This window comes from Kwoniella shandongensis, chromosome 3 (genome assembly GCF_008629635.2).
Source record: "Kwoniella shandongensis chromosome 3, complete sequence".
Classification (NCBI taxonomy): Eukaryota; Fungi; Basidiomycota; class Tremellomycetes; order Tremellales; family Cryptococcaceae; genus Kwoniella; species Kwoniella shandongensis.
This window is the reverse complement of record NC_089289.1, coordinates 188,880-204,726: the sequence shown is the minus strand read 5'-3', so window position 1 is coordinate 204,726 and position 15,847 is coordinate 188,880. Positions and strand designations below refer to the sequence as shown.

The 15,847-nt window shown below is 48.7% G+C and overlaps 3 protein-coding genes across 3 annotated transcripts; all 3 read left to right on the top strand.

The window, feature by feature from the left end:
• Positions 1 to 3,416: 3,416 nt before the first annotated feature.
• Positions 3,417 to 5,833, top strand: CI109_101445 (uncharacterized protein; the record flags this gene model as incomplete). Its single annotated transcript, XM_032006279.2, has 9 exons — positions 3,417 to 3,430; positions 3,546 to 4,024; positions 4,095 to 4,311; positions 4,372 to 4,509; positions 4,572 to 4,804; positions 4,860 to 4,878; positions 4,937 to 4,995; positions 5,049 to 5,471; positions 5,529 to 5,833. 9 exons carry the CDS (start codon positions 3,417 to 3,419, stop codon positions 5,831 to 5,833), a joined length of 1,887 nt encoding a protein of 628 aa, XP_031859492.2.
• Positions 5,834 to 6,129: 296 nt separating this feature from the next.
• On the top strand, positions 6,130 to 7,638 carry CI109_101444 (uncharacterized protein; the record flags this gene model as incomplete). The annotated part of the gene is made up of 6 exons (XM_032006278.1): positions 6,130 to 6,280; positions 6,350 to 6,510; positions 6,572 to 6,740; positions 6,800 to 6,942; positions 7,002 to 7,078; positions 7,128 to 7,638. 6 exons carry the CDS (start codon positions 6,130 to 6,132, stop codon positions 7,636 to 7,638), a joined length of 1,212 nt encoding a protein of 403 aa, XP_031859491.1.
• Positions 7,639 to 8,152: 514 nt separating this feature from the next.
• Positions 8,153 to 14,661, top strand: CI109_101443 (uncharacterized protein; the record flags this gene model as incomplete). Its single annotated transcript, XM_032006277.1, has 31 exons — positions 8,153 to 8,449; positions 8,500 to 9,027; positions 9,100 to 9,292; positions 9,360 to 9,512; positions 9,577 to 9,598; positions 9,661 to 9,715; positions 9,777 to 9,960; positions 10,024 to 10,137; positions 10,188 to 10,270; positions 10,326 to 10,387; positions 10,436 to 10,585; positions 10,637 to 10,653; positions 10,696 to 10,979; positions 11,033 to 11,350; positions 11,402 to 12,215; positions 12,276 to 12,290; positions 12,348 to 12,394; positions 12,451 to 12,506; positions 12,572 to 12,676; positions 12,779 to 12,861; positions 12,941 to 13,078; positions 13,144 to 13,171; positions 13,237 to 13,280; positions 13,338 to 13,486; positions 13,545 to 13,659; positions 13,720 to 13,833; positions 13,898 to 14,011; positions 14,090 to 14,179; positions 14,242 to 14,263; positions 14,332 to 14,424; positions 14,508 to 14,661. 31 exons carry the CDS (start codon positions 8,153 to 8,155, stop codon positions 14,659 to 14,661), a joined length of 4,641 nt encoding a protein of 1,546 aa, XP_031859490.1.
• Positions 14,662 to 15,847: the final 1,186 nt, after the last annotated feature.

Sequence of the window (15,847 nt, the reverse complement as noted above, 5' to 3'; positions counted from 1 at the left end):
ACACTCCTTCGTGGTGGAGCATGTAGCAGGCTGATGTAGCAATGTGAGAATGAGGAAGTGATAATGAAGTGCAGTAGTATTGAGCCATTACTTGTATTCCCCATACATAACCTCACTTCATTCAAATTGACACATCAGATCAGTTTATATGCCATTCAACTGTCCGTACAAAACAGCAAGTAACATACCTGTGGGACTCAGAATTGACAATAAAGGGTGCCTGCACTTTGCATCCACTTTACAGTCCACTCTGATAGAATTACTGGACTGCTTGTCAGACTGCCGGGATGCTTCTCTGGGACAATCTAAAGAATGGTCATTGATGCAGGTGTACTATGTAACTCCAGCCTACTGGAAGGCTGAACAACTGAAACTCCAAGGTATGTCTTCAGGGAATTGCTCACTTCTTCCTTGACATAGGGATAGCAAAGACAGTACCCTCTCTGTCATTGCATTATATTGTCACAAAGTGACAAGAAATGTAGGATTAACAAACCTCAACTTGGTTTCTGAGCTGTACTACCACTTTGGAGACTCTACTCAATACATTGACATTTACAATGCTCAACAAGTATTCCCTTGATGAGATGACTGATTGGGTGTCACATCTCTGGCGGTGCTGTTGATATCTATATACACAAGTGCAGGCTTGATACACAGTTACTCCTACACCAACTGTCAGAGGCGGGTCCGTTGACGGGCCTAAGCGGGGAATACGGGTTACGAATAGTACAAAGTCCTGTACCGAATTGTACAAGTCGAATACCGAATGTACGAGACTTGGGGTTGACTGACAGATCGTCGTACCGGTTCCACAGTAGTGGACTAGACAGAGGAATATACATTCGTCACAGGAATAACTATGTACGAGTCCTGTGCTCATGTGTATAAGTACCAATGATGCCACAAGAACTGTGGGAACGATTAGTCAGTCGAATCGGTCATCTCCTACGACGGCATTCGCCGGGCCGATGTCGAACTGGTTCCCGTTGGCTGGCGAGTCGAACTATTCGGCGGCCGAGTCGAGGTGTCACGACATGAGTCGTTCGCTCAGTTGTACTGGGTCGTGACACCAACTCAGTGTCCACCTGGCTAGTTCAGTACCATCATGCAGTGAAGCAATACACTGGGTAACCACAAATCTCATCCACTTAGTATTCGGCCAACCAATTCCATTTGCATTATCTATTGAAGTAAAGGCCTGTTGAGAGACCTGTGTATGTCATTTCAACATATCTTAATAGAGCATACCATGAATTTAGTTTTCCCTGCTTGGGATTGAGCAGTCAAATCATACTGGTCGTTGGCTGTCCAAACAGTCGTAACCATCAAGATGCTCAACAACCTGCTTTTATGTTCTCAGTCTCAGCTAAGGTTTAAACATCAACAGGATAGCCATAGACCTTGCCTAGTCAGACGACAAACATGGAATTCCAGGTTGAACCATGCACCAGGTCAATACAACCAGGACTTTAGTAGTGACTCCTGGCTATGGCATCAAGTGTCGACTACCGTTGGTTGAGTTGGATTTGGTCATGACAGTGACACACGAGCATGCCATCACAGTGTTCCATTCACTAAAAAATACTCAAAACAGATCAATAACAGATGGTGTTGCATATGCAAAATTGTGTAGAGGGATGATCAATGGCTGCCTGGTTCCAAATCCTGTCCCCATCATACCAGACAAGGTCTGCTGGCCGGTGAAGAGAGCACAAACAGAATTCAGACATACAACAATGGCTTAAATCATTAGATGTCAAAAGATGGTTCTCACTGCAACCAATATGAATCCAATTTTGTCCTTTTCACTGTATCAACAACCTTTCAATCTGTGTATGTGAGATGATTGCCACAAGAGGGCTATCTGGGACACATATTGACAAATATACAATGACATCATTCAAGGGAGGATAGTAAGGGTGTATATTGAAAGGAACACCTATGGGGTGGCAAAAGCTCTCTCCCTCCCTCTCTTGCTTCTTCATACATAAGAGGGGGCAAATGAGCTGTTTGGTTATCATTTCTTCAGCAGTTCTCGACACATCCGATATCTGACAACAAGAATTACACCTGCTATTCAACACCACACAATGTCCATGCCACCATCAGAACATCATTCTCCTTCTGCATCTGATGAAGATGACTCTAGCAACATTTCCCCTCTGCAAGTGAGACATCTTGATGACAGGAACCCTCCCTTCTTTCCAGTCTTACCTCGACCATCTCGTGACTTTGTCCCTCCTCGTTGTGATCATACCGACAGGTACAATTCATACAGCTGTCAGATGCTCCGTCCCCTCACATATGAAACCAGCATCTGTGCAGGATTTGGTCAGGATTGGTGTTCTAATAGACATCCTTCTTCAATCTATCATCAAATAAGAGGCCATCCAGAATGTCCACCAGACCTTCTTATTTCACCAAAAGCATTCATTGTCTCCACAGTTCTGGATGAGCGTGACATTCCCATTCATTCACTTCCCTTACCAATTGCCACACACGACACAGACAAGCATGTCACCGTCATCAATGGAGCTTTTCGTGGTGACCATGCCAGTGAGAAAGACTTGGAGCGGGCTATTTGGATGATTGATGAGATGGGACGTATGACTCACACTTTTGCGGCCACTTATGCCTGTCAATTGTGGGGGCAAACAAGAGGACATGATGTCGTTCAAGAGGAAAACAGGACACGAAACACTGCAATGCATTTCAAGTCAGCACAAAAGACATTGTTTTGTGATCTCAAAGAAAAACAGTGTCCCAGTGACTCTCAAACCATTGCGCTAGTCCAATTGAGCAAACAAGCTTTTGAAGACGTGACAGGATGTGATACTCACACAGCTGTCTTGAATGCTTACTGTGACCTGATTCTTAATGCTTCCAGTGGACCAGATTTCACTGATGAAGCACTTATGGTCACTTTCCACAATGGTAGACCCAATCAGAATGCATAGCCGTACGGCATAATCTTTTGCTTGAGCAGACTACTGGAGTGCACGGACTTATGCTGTAGATGAGGATGATGAATTGCTGTGCTTTTTTACCTGTGTATGTGTCATATTTGCTTTCAATGTTTGCATGACTTTTAATGAAATCATGCCGTAATGTGACATCCACAGGTTCAGAATACTCGAGTATACTGGCATAACAAGATTGCTTATGATGGACAAACCAATTGCCGGCCGTTCAATCACAAACGACGCACGGACTTACGGACGGACGGCGACAACCGTGAATTCCAGCAGGATAATTTATTATGTTCCGGCCGTTTAAGGTCCCATTCCCTGCCGAGCGTTTCTGGATCCCTGGTCCCGCCCCTGCAGGTAATGCTCAGTTGGATCGCGGCATCGTTCATGATCTTTCGGATATGACCGTCAAATCTTAGCCTTTACCTTTTTACATCACGCGCGATGAAGCAATCAAAGTAAATTGTTCTGGTGGATAACGAGAAGTGAGGAGCGAAGGAGTGGGAGTTTTTGATTCAAATGAAAGCTTTTGGTTGAGTCAGCATCTTGGTCAGGTCGCATCCCATAACGAAGGAGTACCTCTTCTCCGCTTTTCCCTTCATCTTCTCTCGTTCTGTCCACATCGCTGTTGTTCGCCAAAATGAATGGGAAGATAGTGCCGCCTCTCGATACGCCAATGTCATTTTCGTCCACATCGACAATGGCTCTCGATCCCGCACCTATCGCATGTAGCTCATCTCAATCATCCCCACCCCGTCGCGCATCCTCATCATCTTCCATAACCATTGCGGCAGAAGAGGCACCTCGTCCACCGTATCCCGGCAAAGGGACGATCGATGAGCCTTATCTTGTTGATTTCTTGCCCAATGATCCCACCAATCCGTATAACTGGAGCAACTCATATCGATGGGCTATCACATTACTGATAGGTGTCGCCACGCTGTGTCCGCCATTTGCCAGTGTATCTTATTCATCGACATTAGGAGAGGTCACAAAAGCTTTTGGCATCAGCAAAGAACTTAGTATAGCGGGAATATCTCTATTCATCACAGGTGAGCTTGATCCGCTATCTGTATTCCTTTTGTCTTCCACACTTCAAGCTGATGAGGCATTGGCAATTAGGATTTGGGTTGGGACCTCTAATATGGGCACCTGTATCAGAGATTTATGGACGTAATGTCGCTTTCATCGCGTCTTATCCCGCATTCTGTGTCTTCAACCTCGGTACCGCGCTCAGTCACAACACTGTCGCACTCATGGTCACTCGATTCTTCGCCGGAGCGTTTGGTAGTTCTCCCTTGACCAATGCTGGTGCACAAATAGGAGACATGTGGGCTGTGTGAGTAAACTAAGATCGACGACTGAAATGTGCGATTTGTCTGCTGACAAGACCTTTCAGTTACGAGAGGGCTGTGGCGACGAGCGTGTTTTCCCTTGCACCGTTCCTTGGTCCAGTGTTGGGTCCGATTGTCGGGGGTTATGTCACGGAACGCTGTGGATACAGATGGGTATATTGGATCACCTTCATCTACGCTTGGTGAGTAGTCGCCATCCCTCCACGTTACCTTTGTCCGGCTAACTCGACCGGCCTTCTCCTAGCGTCATGACCGTCGCCACGATCCTTATCGTTCCCGAAACTTACGCACCTACAATCCTGAGGAAGACAGCTCGTCGATTACAAGCTGCTTCTGAAGCAGCAGGGCGAAACGAACACTTCATCGCGAAGTATGACAGGGTGAAGAAGACAAAGAAGGAGATCATCAAAGTGGGCTTGACCAGGCCATTCGAGCTGTTGTTTACGGAGTTGATCGTGGGGTGTTTGGCCATCTATGGTAAGTTCTTGTGTCAAAGTAACGGCCAGGATCTCCAGCTAATGCCTGACTGCAGGTGCCTTGATCTACGGAATGTGAGTAAAACAAGACCTATCGTACCTTTCCTTTACTGAGCTTCGCTCCCCCTCGTAGCTTGTATCTGTTCTTCACGGCCTTCCCGATCGTCTTCCAGGAAGTTCGAGGTTGGACAGGTGAGTCAGGCACTATACTTAAGATAAAAAAATCTCGCTGAATCCTTGCTCAGTTGGTGAAGGAGGTCTTGCTTTCCTCGGTATGGGAGTCGGTCTCATGCTTGGAATCCTCATCAATCCGCTTAGCAACATTTTCTATCGTCGAGCTTCGACCAATGGTCGTACCGCTCCACCTGAAGCCCGACTACCCATGTGCTGTATCGGCGCGATCCTCGCTCCTATCGGTCTGTTCTGGTTCGCATGGACTTCCGCTCCGCCCGTACATTGGATCCTCCCGGTTGTCGGATGTATACCCTTCGGTCTTGCGTTCCTGTTGATTTTCACATCAATAACGAATTACACTATCGATAGTTATAGTCTGTACGCGGCGAGTGCGCTTGCCGCACAGGCGGTCTTGAGGTGTTTGTTCGGTGCAATATTCCCATTGTTCGCAAGTCAATTGTATACTCGTCTGGGTTTGCATTGGGCTGGTACTCGTGAGTTTGTCCACTATTCCCTTGGTCTGACCTTGATCGGGACTGACGGTATCACAGTCATCGCTTTCTTGTCTCTGGTGTGTGTCCCTATGCCATTCCTGTTCTACAAGTACGGAGCCTATCTTCGACGAAAATCACGATACGCACCTTCTTCGTCCAGCCCAGCGGAAGTGAAGGAGAAAGAAACGCCGGACGAACGAGTAGAAGAAGCCCAAGACGAATTGAGAAAGGTCAAGACGAGACCAGACGAGGCTTTGGAGCCTGAATGGGCAAGTGATGCGGGTGAACATGCGAGAGAAGGCGGAGAAGGTGTTAGAAGGGAAGGTGGGATCCCGGATCTGGAGAAGGGGATCAAATTATAGAAGGATTGAATTTGTCGCATCTGGCATACATAGGTCAGGACAGTGCATGCCGTGTTTTGTACAAGGGACGATCAGGTCCATACAGTGAATTAATGCATGCATATACCGAAATCATTGAACCAACAACACAGTTGTCTTGATGACCATGCTGCGGTGTCTTGACAACGAGGACGGAAGCAAAAAGTCGGAAAGTGGGTCTGTTCCGACATGATGTCGAATCTCGTTCATGCAGGTCATAGCTAAACTTCCTTCTTCCTCCCAGAACACTAAATCACGAACAGTAAATCGATCACGCCATGTCCGCCCCACCGATACTGCTGCATGCTACACCGCCTCTTGAGCCGCTGCCCGCATCGGATGCTGAGAGTCTGTACTTCGCTTCCCTCTTCCAATTAGCATGTCCAGGTCGATGGGCACTCACTACCGGCGAGTGGGGTGTAAACGGCGGTATGTACGAGAGCGCTCTTTCCCCTAATCATGGAATGAGGAGAGAGCTGACCATGTAAATTGTCTCAGGCAAACTTCCCTATATCACCCACCTGGGTCATCAGCTTCGTCCTACTCATCTTTCTTCAATACCGTCATTCTATGATCCTGATTCTCTGCTATCGCAAGAAGGCAGAGTGGACGCCTTGTGCTGGAAAGCTTATATCGAGCAGAACTTGGTGGATCTAGTGGTATGTCCATCGACTATCTCTTGCGAAAGTTTACGGGGCCTGATGCTTGGGGAATATTCAGAACCACACATTCTTCTCACTTCCACCCAACTATCCAGAGACATTGGCGAAAGTTCAATTTCGAGATCTCACATTCCCCAAGAATCAATATATCCCGCAGAGACTACGAAGTATTGTGCGATCGAGACTACAACATGCTGGTTTGTGGGGCTTAGGTGGTCTCAACGACGGTGAGTTCTTCAACTGTTAGACATAAAAGTAGAGGTAAGCTGACCGATTCCTATTTCAGGCGATGCGGCAGATGAGGATAGGAAGAAGTTGGAGGAGGCTTTCGTGGTAGGACCTGCTGGGACGTTGGCTCCGCGAGCCTGGAGTGGATGGAGAGCTGGACGAGATATGGAGAACAGGAGGAGGCAGTGGGGCGAACAAGAGGTGAGTCCCGATGGGGTGCTTTTGGTGACTGTGCGCTGATCCGGGAGTTCTGTTCAAAGTTGGAGAAGCGTGTCAAGGGTGTCCTCGATCCGCTAGTCCGACGTCTCGGAGAAGAACCATACTTTTTCGGTGACAGGTATGTGTCTTTCAGATCTATGTGTAGTACCGCTCTGACTATTTTACAGACCCACCACACTGGATCTAGCCCTCTTCGCCCAACTCACCTTTGTCCTTTCACCCACACTGCCCAACCCTCTGTTGCCAAACCTCCTTCGTTCTTCCTACCCAACTCTGATAGCGCACCACGATCGTCTGTCGTCCGTCCTTTTCCCTCACTCATCATGGTCGGCTATTCCATGTGCGCCTAGGCCGCCCAAGCCTGAGCCTACATATCTGGAGACCATTCAATCGTGGTGGCAACCAGAATCATCGCCAAAACCCAATGGCGAGAAGAAGAAAGAGGGGAAGACACCAAAGGAGAAACAGTTTGAAAGAGGCAGATGGCTCTGGTTCGCTGGTGCTACGGTAGCGATGATCTCTTATGTCCTGGCTAGCGGGATGGTACAGATTGATTTCAGCGGCGAAGATGATGATTGGATAGATGCCGAGGATGATGAGGACGAAGACGAAGAAGATGAAGAGGAACCAGAGGAAGTGGTTGTAGTAGTGGAGGACGAGGAGGAGGTAGACGAATAGAAGCCCATACAGCGTAGTATCGTACATGCATACATCGCGTTGTCGTTCCGCATGTTCTCGTCTTCAGGCAGATCTCCTCCTGGTGTCATGACAGCTTGTTGTCTCGTATGCGTTTCAGAAAGCATGAAACCAGTCTTTTGCCACCGCGACTTATTTTTAGTCCACCTTGTGTCCTCCACCTTTCACGTCGTCGCCATTGCTCACGCACTGATCTCTCGTCTCTTTGTCCTCACGTCATTCGCATCAACGGATGGGACATCTAGACCATTGAAACATGTTACAGCCCGATGAAAGAAACGACGGGGCCGCAGCAATCACTGTCAACAGAGTACAATCTTACAAAGGACAAGCGATGAACGGATAGCTCACAACAAAGGAGGTCGCGTAGGTGTAACCGCGGTCAAGGCATTATATAAGACTAGGTCTCTGTCCACGGACTTCATTTTCCTAATCACTCATCAATACTCGCCATTGGGAACTTCTCTGCTTCATCTTCACTAACAGGACACTCGACATGTCTACTTCACCGCCGTCCGAAACGGACACACTTCTTCCTTCCGAATCACCATGGGACGACCCAGATCAACGTGATCATGATAGACCTGTCCAGCTGGACGGCTTCAAACGAAACGTACAGCTGTGCAAGTCTGTTCTATGTGCGGCTCTACCTGTCACACTTGGTCTGGAGGTTCTTCACCTAACTTGGCTGCTGTCAGACATGGAGGGCAGCAACGCCAACAAAGGAGAGGATATGACACATGCGACTTTTAAGGGTCAGATGTGGACAGATATCGTTGGGGTGGTCGTCATGGTGAGTAAGAGACACATTGATGAACAAACTTAATGCCTATTCGTCATCAGCTTGCTACGTATCTTGTCCTCATTGCCTCTGTCGTCAAACCAATCTCAGTCGAACCCTCCTCTACGATACCGGAACTGCGAAACATCCGACTCCATCGTACCCTCTGTACCATGCTCTTCCTCGCATGCCTTGGCTTACTCATCCTCCACCCGCTTCCTGACGCCATCCACATTATTGCTACTCATCTTCCTCCGCCCACTCTGCCAGAACCACTCCTGACTACCATCTCTCGTCTTCGAAGCGGAGCTCTGGCATTATCCCTTCTCGCTGTAGGGTGTATGCGACGAGGACCAAAGTTGTTCTACCCTCATCCGAAGCTTGGCATGGGGTTCGGGTTGAACGAAGATGAAGGTGGTGAGGGTGAAGTCGTGATCAAGTTGACTCCAGCAGGAGAAGAAGATCAACCTTTGCCCTCAGCAATCACGATTGAGGAGGGACAGGAAGCGGGTCAAGCTCCACCTAATCACCAGCAGAACATCTTCGATTACACCAACTCATCAATGTTGAATTTCATCTTCTTGAGCTTTGTAAGTCCTCGTCCTTCTCACTACCGCTTGATGGTATTATCTCCAGACTGATACCATCTTGATGTGACGCAGATGGCCCCGCTGTTTCGCACATCGATGCGCAAAGAAAGCATATCTCAAACCGATCTCCCTTTGATCGAAGAGCGTACACGTAAGAGCTTTATTCAAGAGACCATCCACTCCGGGCACGGAGGTTCCAAGAAGGTTACGCATTGGGAATTGCTCAGGACACTCTGGGTCGGCAGAATTACAATCATCTTGACCGGTGAGCAGAACCCATTCTGCATTCGCTTGACGAGATATGGTCGTTCGCTGAAGAGAGTCTCGCACAGTTCTGTTCCTCAGAATCATACGAAACATCTTCAGCTTCGCACAGATTGCAGCTATACATGAGATCATCCAATCGTTCCAAGACCCGTCAGGCTCTGACAAGAGTTATGCATATCTGATGTGCTGGGCAATGTTGTTTGGTCAAATGGTGGAAGGTAAGCGGTTCACTGTAGGACTAACCAATACCTTGCTTGCTCTAACAATGCTCGATTTCATTAGTACTGCTGTCCGCAAACACGGCGTGAGATGCCTTTTGGTAGATTGAGTGACGAGAGTCTGCTGACCTTTACTCGGCTTGCCTAGCGTGCAAGAAAACTATATGCTTCACATACCAGTTAGGATGACTCTTCGAACTATGGTAAGCCTTTCTTTGTACCGGTTTGATTCCCATCACTGATTCTTCCCTGACCTGTTTGCAGCTGTTCACTAAAATATTGCGGACCACCGATGCCAAGGCGATGGAAGCTCATCATGTGGATCCAAACGATGAATCCAAACAAGGCCAAGGTCGAAGCCAAATCATGAACCTGTTGACGATAGATACCGGCATGGTGGCTAGTTTAGCGAATGAGTCGTGGAATCTATCGAACGGAACCATAACTCGTGAGTGACCCTCATCGATGCCAACAACCGTGAGGTACATTGTTGACCGCCACTGGTGTTCAGTATTGATTGGTGTCATCTCGCTATACTCTATGTTGGGTGTGAGCGCCTTCGTCGGCATTGCGTGCATCCCTTTGAGTGCACCTCTCTCCGTCATTGTTGCAAAACAGATCAAGAGTGAGGGCTGTACTTGTTTTGTTGTGTCATCTTGCTAATCCTCGAGATAGTATGTGACAGAGCGTGGGCGAGGGCACGAGACGCTAGAACTGGTGCTCTGAAGGAATTCTTGACCGGGATCAAAGTAATCAAAGTGAGTCGCCACCAAATAGCAAGGAGAAGAGAGAGGAAAAGTAACGGTCACACAGCTTAACGCATTTGAACCTTACTACTTGCGACACATCCGCAGGCTGCGCGAGAACGAAGTCAGGTAGGTGTACTAGATGTTAACTGTCTTCCATGTCCTGACGAGATCCAGATGGCAACGATGGCGGTATACCCTGGGGACGTGCTTCAACATTCTGGCTGAACAACTGCCCCTCTTGGCTATGCTAGTGATGTTTACTTTCCACACCAAGGTCTTGCACCGGCCCTTGGATCCTGCGACAGCGTTTGTGACTCTCAATATGTAAGCTTTCAAGACAATTGACGGGAGGACATAGCTAACTCGAACGGGTAGCTTCAATCGTGTTAAGGGTAAGCTTCAGAGAGATTGACATCGATCTGACAGAGATGCAGAGGGTATTCAAACTGTCCCCGATGCGATTCAAAGACTTATCATCGCCAGGGTGTCTCTGGATCGATTGACGCAGTATCTGAATCAGCCCGAACTGGGCCAAGAGCGATCGGACAGCAGATCCGCGCGAATCGTTTGTCAACAGGCGACTATCAGTTGGCCTGCATCGGAGCAGGAACCATCGTCGGAAGCACCGAGTTTCAGACTGAGGGAAGCGGATCTGCAGGTGCCGGATGGAAAGTTGACATTATTGTGTGGACCTCTTGGCTCTGGAAAGACCCTTCTTGTAAGTATGTTTACTGCAGACTTCGGAGACAGGCTGACTGACATTCCCTCAAGCTGCGTGCTTTCCTTGGCGAAGCGAAGGTGGAACAGGGTGCTGTTCTTGCACCTCGATCGGCACCGGACGCAACACCTCCGACTCCTCTTCAAGGCGTTTCTCATTGGACGACTGCCGATTGGATCACCGATTCTGTAGCCTACGCGCCTCAGCAGAGCTTCATCCGACATGGGACAATTCGCGACAACATTCTGTTTGGGCAACCGATGTGGCCCGAAAGGTATCGAGAAGCCCTAAGACAAGCCGCACTGTTGCCTGATCTCGAAATTTTCGATGATGGTGACCTTACCGAAGTCGGAGAAAACGGTGTCACCCTTGTGAGTTCGACTTGTTCGGTAGCCCCACAGTCCCGCTAACCCCGGCGGCAGAGTGGCGGACAGAAGGCGAGGGTCAATCTGGCTAGATGCATCTACTCGCGAGCAAAGACCGTCTACCTTGACGACATCCTGTCGGCTGTCGACGCACACACCTGTCAATTCATTTATCAGGAATGTCTCAAGGGTAGCCTCCTGAAAGACCGTACAGTGGTTCTTGTCAGTCACCACGTTGGACTTGTTCTACCCGGCGCGCAGTATGTCATTTCACTCACGAAAGACGGTCGCGTCGAAGAAGCCTGTCCAGCCAAGCAAGCGACTTTAGAGCCCGTCTCTCCTACTCTCGAGGCGCGCAACCAAACAGATCGCGCTTCGCAGAAGGCATATCGAGAGAGGGACAAGGCCACACAGTCATCGAGAAAGCTGTACGAAGCCGAGCACAAGGAGATTGGTCAGGTACGACGCAACCATTACATGATGGTATTTACCGCGGCTGGTGGACGGTGGTACTGGCTGCTCCTAGGCCTGCTCTGCGTTCTCGATAGGACCTCTACCTTGTATCGTAATTTCTGGATCGAAAGATGGTCGTCTGACCCAGATCCAGCCAATATCACTTTTAACCTTACGATATACGCTGTGATCTTTTCGGGTGGTGCGATAATTGGCTCAGTCCGCTGGATCTGGCTTTACGGGGTGGGGAATGTGGGTTTCTATTCCGGGGCGAGCAAGCGGATACATGAGACGGCCTTGAAACGAGTATTCCAAGCACCATTGCAATTTTTCGAGTCCACTCCGCAAGGACGGATCTTGAACATTTTTGGGCATGATATGTTCGAGTTGGACTGTGATACAGCGGATGACTTCGGAAGTGAGTATTTCTCTTCTCGCCATCGTGACGAGCGATTGTTACTGATGTAGCAACGAAAAGGGACGGTCATGGATTGTGAGTGAATCGCGTCGACACCAGTGTCAGCTGAATTGTTGAGGTGTTCTGCGACAGTTCTGGTTGTTGCTAGTGCAGCAGTTGTCGTTTTCCTGAAAGCCCCTGTAAGTCTAGTAGGCAACAGTGAACAAAGGTGTAATAATTTTGGGTTCTGCGGCAGGTCATCGCTGTTATCACTCTGGCCTTTGGAGTACCCTTGTTCTGGGCAAGCGGACAGTGAGTACTCATAACGGATGCGCGGTTTACCTCGTTATTTGCAATAATTAGCTGATTTACCGTAGTATGAACAAACTGCGAAACGATATTCGTCGTCTAGCTGCCATCGCTGGGTCACCCTTGTACTCTTTGTACAATGAAGCGATAGACGGGGTAGTCATGGTTCGCGCGTGAGTAGTTTCCTACCATCGATAGTGCGAGTGTCTCCCAGCACGACCTCCTTGGTACCCTGTATGTGACCGGTCACTGACTCCTTTTCGTCTATCTGAAAGGTTCGGCCAAAACGATCTGTTGATGAATATTATGAAGATTGTTCAGGATCGAGAACGGACTGCTTGGCTTGCTCATTATTCAGGTCAGTGTTGTCTACTTTGCAAGGAGATCTTTGGGGAGCATTGGAATACGAACTGAAAGAACCTTCTCCGTTAATGCAGTCCAATGCTGGGTCCGAGCTGTAGTTCGTTCGGTCGCCGCTGTGTTAGTAGCAGCTACCGGGTTCGTCTTGATCGAGCAAGATATCTCTGCTGGCGAAGCGGGCTTGATTTTGGTGTTCGCCATGGTTGTCTCGGGCGGTGAGTGATGCCTGGATCCAGTTTGCTCGCAGTCTCTGATCTGATCGTTTTATACATGATTGCAGGACTTTATGGATTGATGGAGCAATATAGGTAAGCTTGTATCTCACCCTTGAAGTCTGACTCTGTGTGGCTGACGAATATTTCCTTGTGATCAGTTCCTTGGAGATAACATTCGTTTCTGCGGAGCGGGTCAATCATTGTGAGTCATGGTACAGTGTGCAGGGAGTCACATCACTGAATCGCCTTTGTCGAACAGATATCACGATGACCGATCACGAGTCGGAGGAAGGATCGATTCCTGAGCCAGAATGGCCAAGCCAAGGTCATATCCTTGTCCAGGATCTGAAAGTCAGGTACGCACCAGACTTGCCAGAAGTGCTGAAAGGCGTGTCATTCGAGGCGAAGGTGAGTCTGTTGCCGATCCAAACTGGAAAGCGAACAGACTTAACGTTGTCTTCTGCAGCCTGGACAACGCGTCGGTTTGGTCGGTGCGACTGGGTCAGGGAAATCGACGCTTGCGCTGAGTCTTTTCCGAGCCATCGAATCACATGGCGGAACGATCACCATCGATGGTCTTGGTAAGTCGGCTTCTCTCAACTTGCTGTCGCCGAACCGAGCTGAAAAGTTGTTTATCGCAGACATCAGCGACATCGCCCTGTACGAATTAAGGAGCAGACTCAACATGATCGCACAAGACGGGACGTTGTCCTCTGGCACACTCAGGGAAGCTTTAGACGTCACGGGAGAGAAAGGTATGTGACTGCTGATTGCACAGGACACGTCCTGATGGACAGCGCTGACTTGTTGTGACGGTAGATGACTACGAGATTTACGAGGCGCTTCGAAGGGTTCATCTCTTATCGGATAATCTCTCAAAAGACGAGCTGGAGAAGAATCCGTTCGCTAACCTTGACACCTTCGTCGCCATTGGTAAGACTTTGCTCCACGCCACCGAGCCGCAAGCGTGATTGCAAAAACTGATCGTCGCGATTGTGTCTCTGTTCGTAGAGGCGGCCAACTTTAGTCAAGGTCAGCGACAATTGCTATGTTTGGCCAGAGCGTTGTTGAAGAGGTCCAAGATCCTAGTCATGGATGAAGGTGAGTAAATTTGAAGCTGCAGTAATCTTCAACTCGCTAATAGAAGCATCCACTCGTCACAGCCACATCGTCGGTTGACTTCGAGTGAGTTTTGTAATCAGAATGGCTGATCCTATTTGGCCGCGCTGATACAAAGTGGACCGCCTGTTTAGAACGGATGCGAAGATCACAGCTACGATCAAGGAATGCTTTGCGGGAATGACAATGCTTGTCATCGCTCACCGACTCGCGACCATCATGCAGTAGTAAGTGCCTAAGTCGCAGCGTCGATTTGGTACGACAGTAAAGCCTATATTGACATCGCTTGTCCGCCCCTCTCACGCTTCAGCGACCAAGTCCTGGTTCTCGATAAGGGGCAGATCGTCGAGTCTGGCAAGCCGCTCGATCTTGTACAAGATCCCGAGACTGCCTTCCACGGGTTGTGTATGGCTCAAGGCCGAGACGAGTTCAACATGCTGCTAGCATTAGCGAAAGCTGGGTGAGAAAGACGATGAGTTGTGGATCTTGTCAATAGATGGTAGAAGCGCGCGGTAGTCTTGTAGTGCTATCAGGATGCAGAGTCGATATGCAGCCCTGTACGAATGTCTAATCTGGTGCGTTCTCGATTGAAACACTCCAAGCGAAGAGGACGGCAGCCAAGAGGACGGTCCTGGCCGGACGGATGAACAGGAAGACATCGCTCTGTAAGGCTGTCTTGGATCAACGCGAGGTGGCCGTCAGGGGCATTGCTAGTGTCAGCTGTGACCTATTTGCGGATCAGATTCCTGACATGGCCTCGTATCGAGCATTCTGTAACCTCTGCATACTCGACTATCCAATGACATGCACAAACAGAAGCATATTTCCTACCATTAACTCATTGCACATCACTCAATCCTCTCCCCGTATAAACACAAGGCTTCTACACATACCTGCAAAGCATCAAACCAATACCATAAAAACCTCTGTCTCTATGTTACATTCCCCACTCCCTGACCTGCGTCTGCAATGCTCTTTGCTTCCTTCACACTGAAACCTATCACAGAACTCTCACTTCAAGTGGTAGTCACCCAAACCATTGAGACCCAAAGGGGCCTGTCCCATAGCTGAAGTTGTTGGGATCATAAGGAAAAAATGTGTAAGGAGTCGTGGATGCAAATTGGTCTGGGACCATTGTTTCAGGTGGAACTATGTAAGATGTGACTGAACTCCCACTGATCCCACTTGCTCTGGAGCTGCCAGATGTTCTCTCTTTGTGAAGCTGTTCCAAACGCTTGTAAACAAGCACAGAATCCCTGGTGATGCAAAACATTTTGTGTTGTGTTTCGGGTGTGAAGGATTTCGTCGAATCCTCTGGCTTGTGCTGCCCAAAGAAATTGGGCCATTTGCGATAAGGATTTGCTTCTACCTTGGAGGCCACATCCCCCAGTGTCATGTTGGATGCTTTTGTGTGAGTTTGTTCCATCATATGTTCCCACCCATCACTCATGCATCTCCTCTCAACATGTTGTTCCGCTATCATGACAATTGAGTGCTGCAGTCAGTCTGCTATAGCAACATCCTGAAAACATTAAATGCTGAACACTTACTGTCAGGAAGTTGGTTAAAGAAATCATCATAAGCAGCCTCAGATTCCCTTGCAGCAAGCTCTGCTTCCTTCTGATCTGCTGACTTTGCTTCATGGTTGGG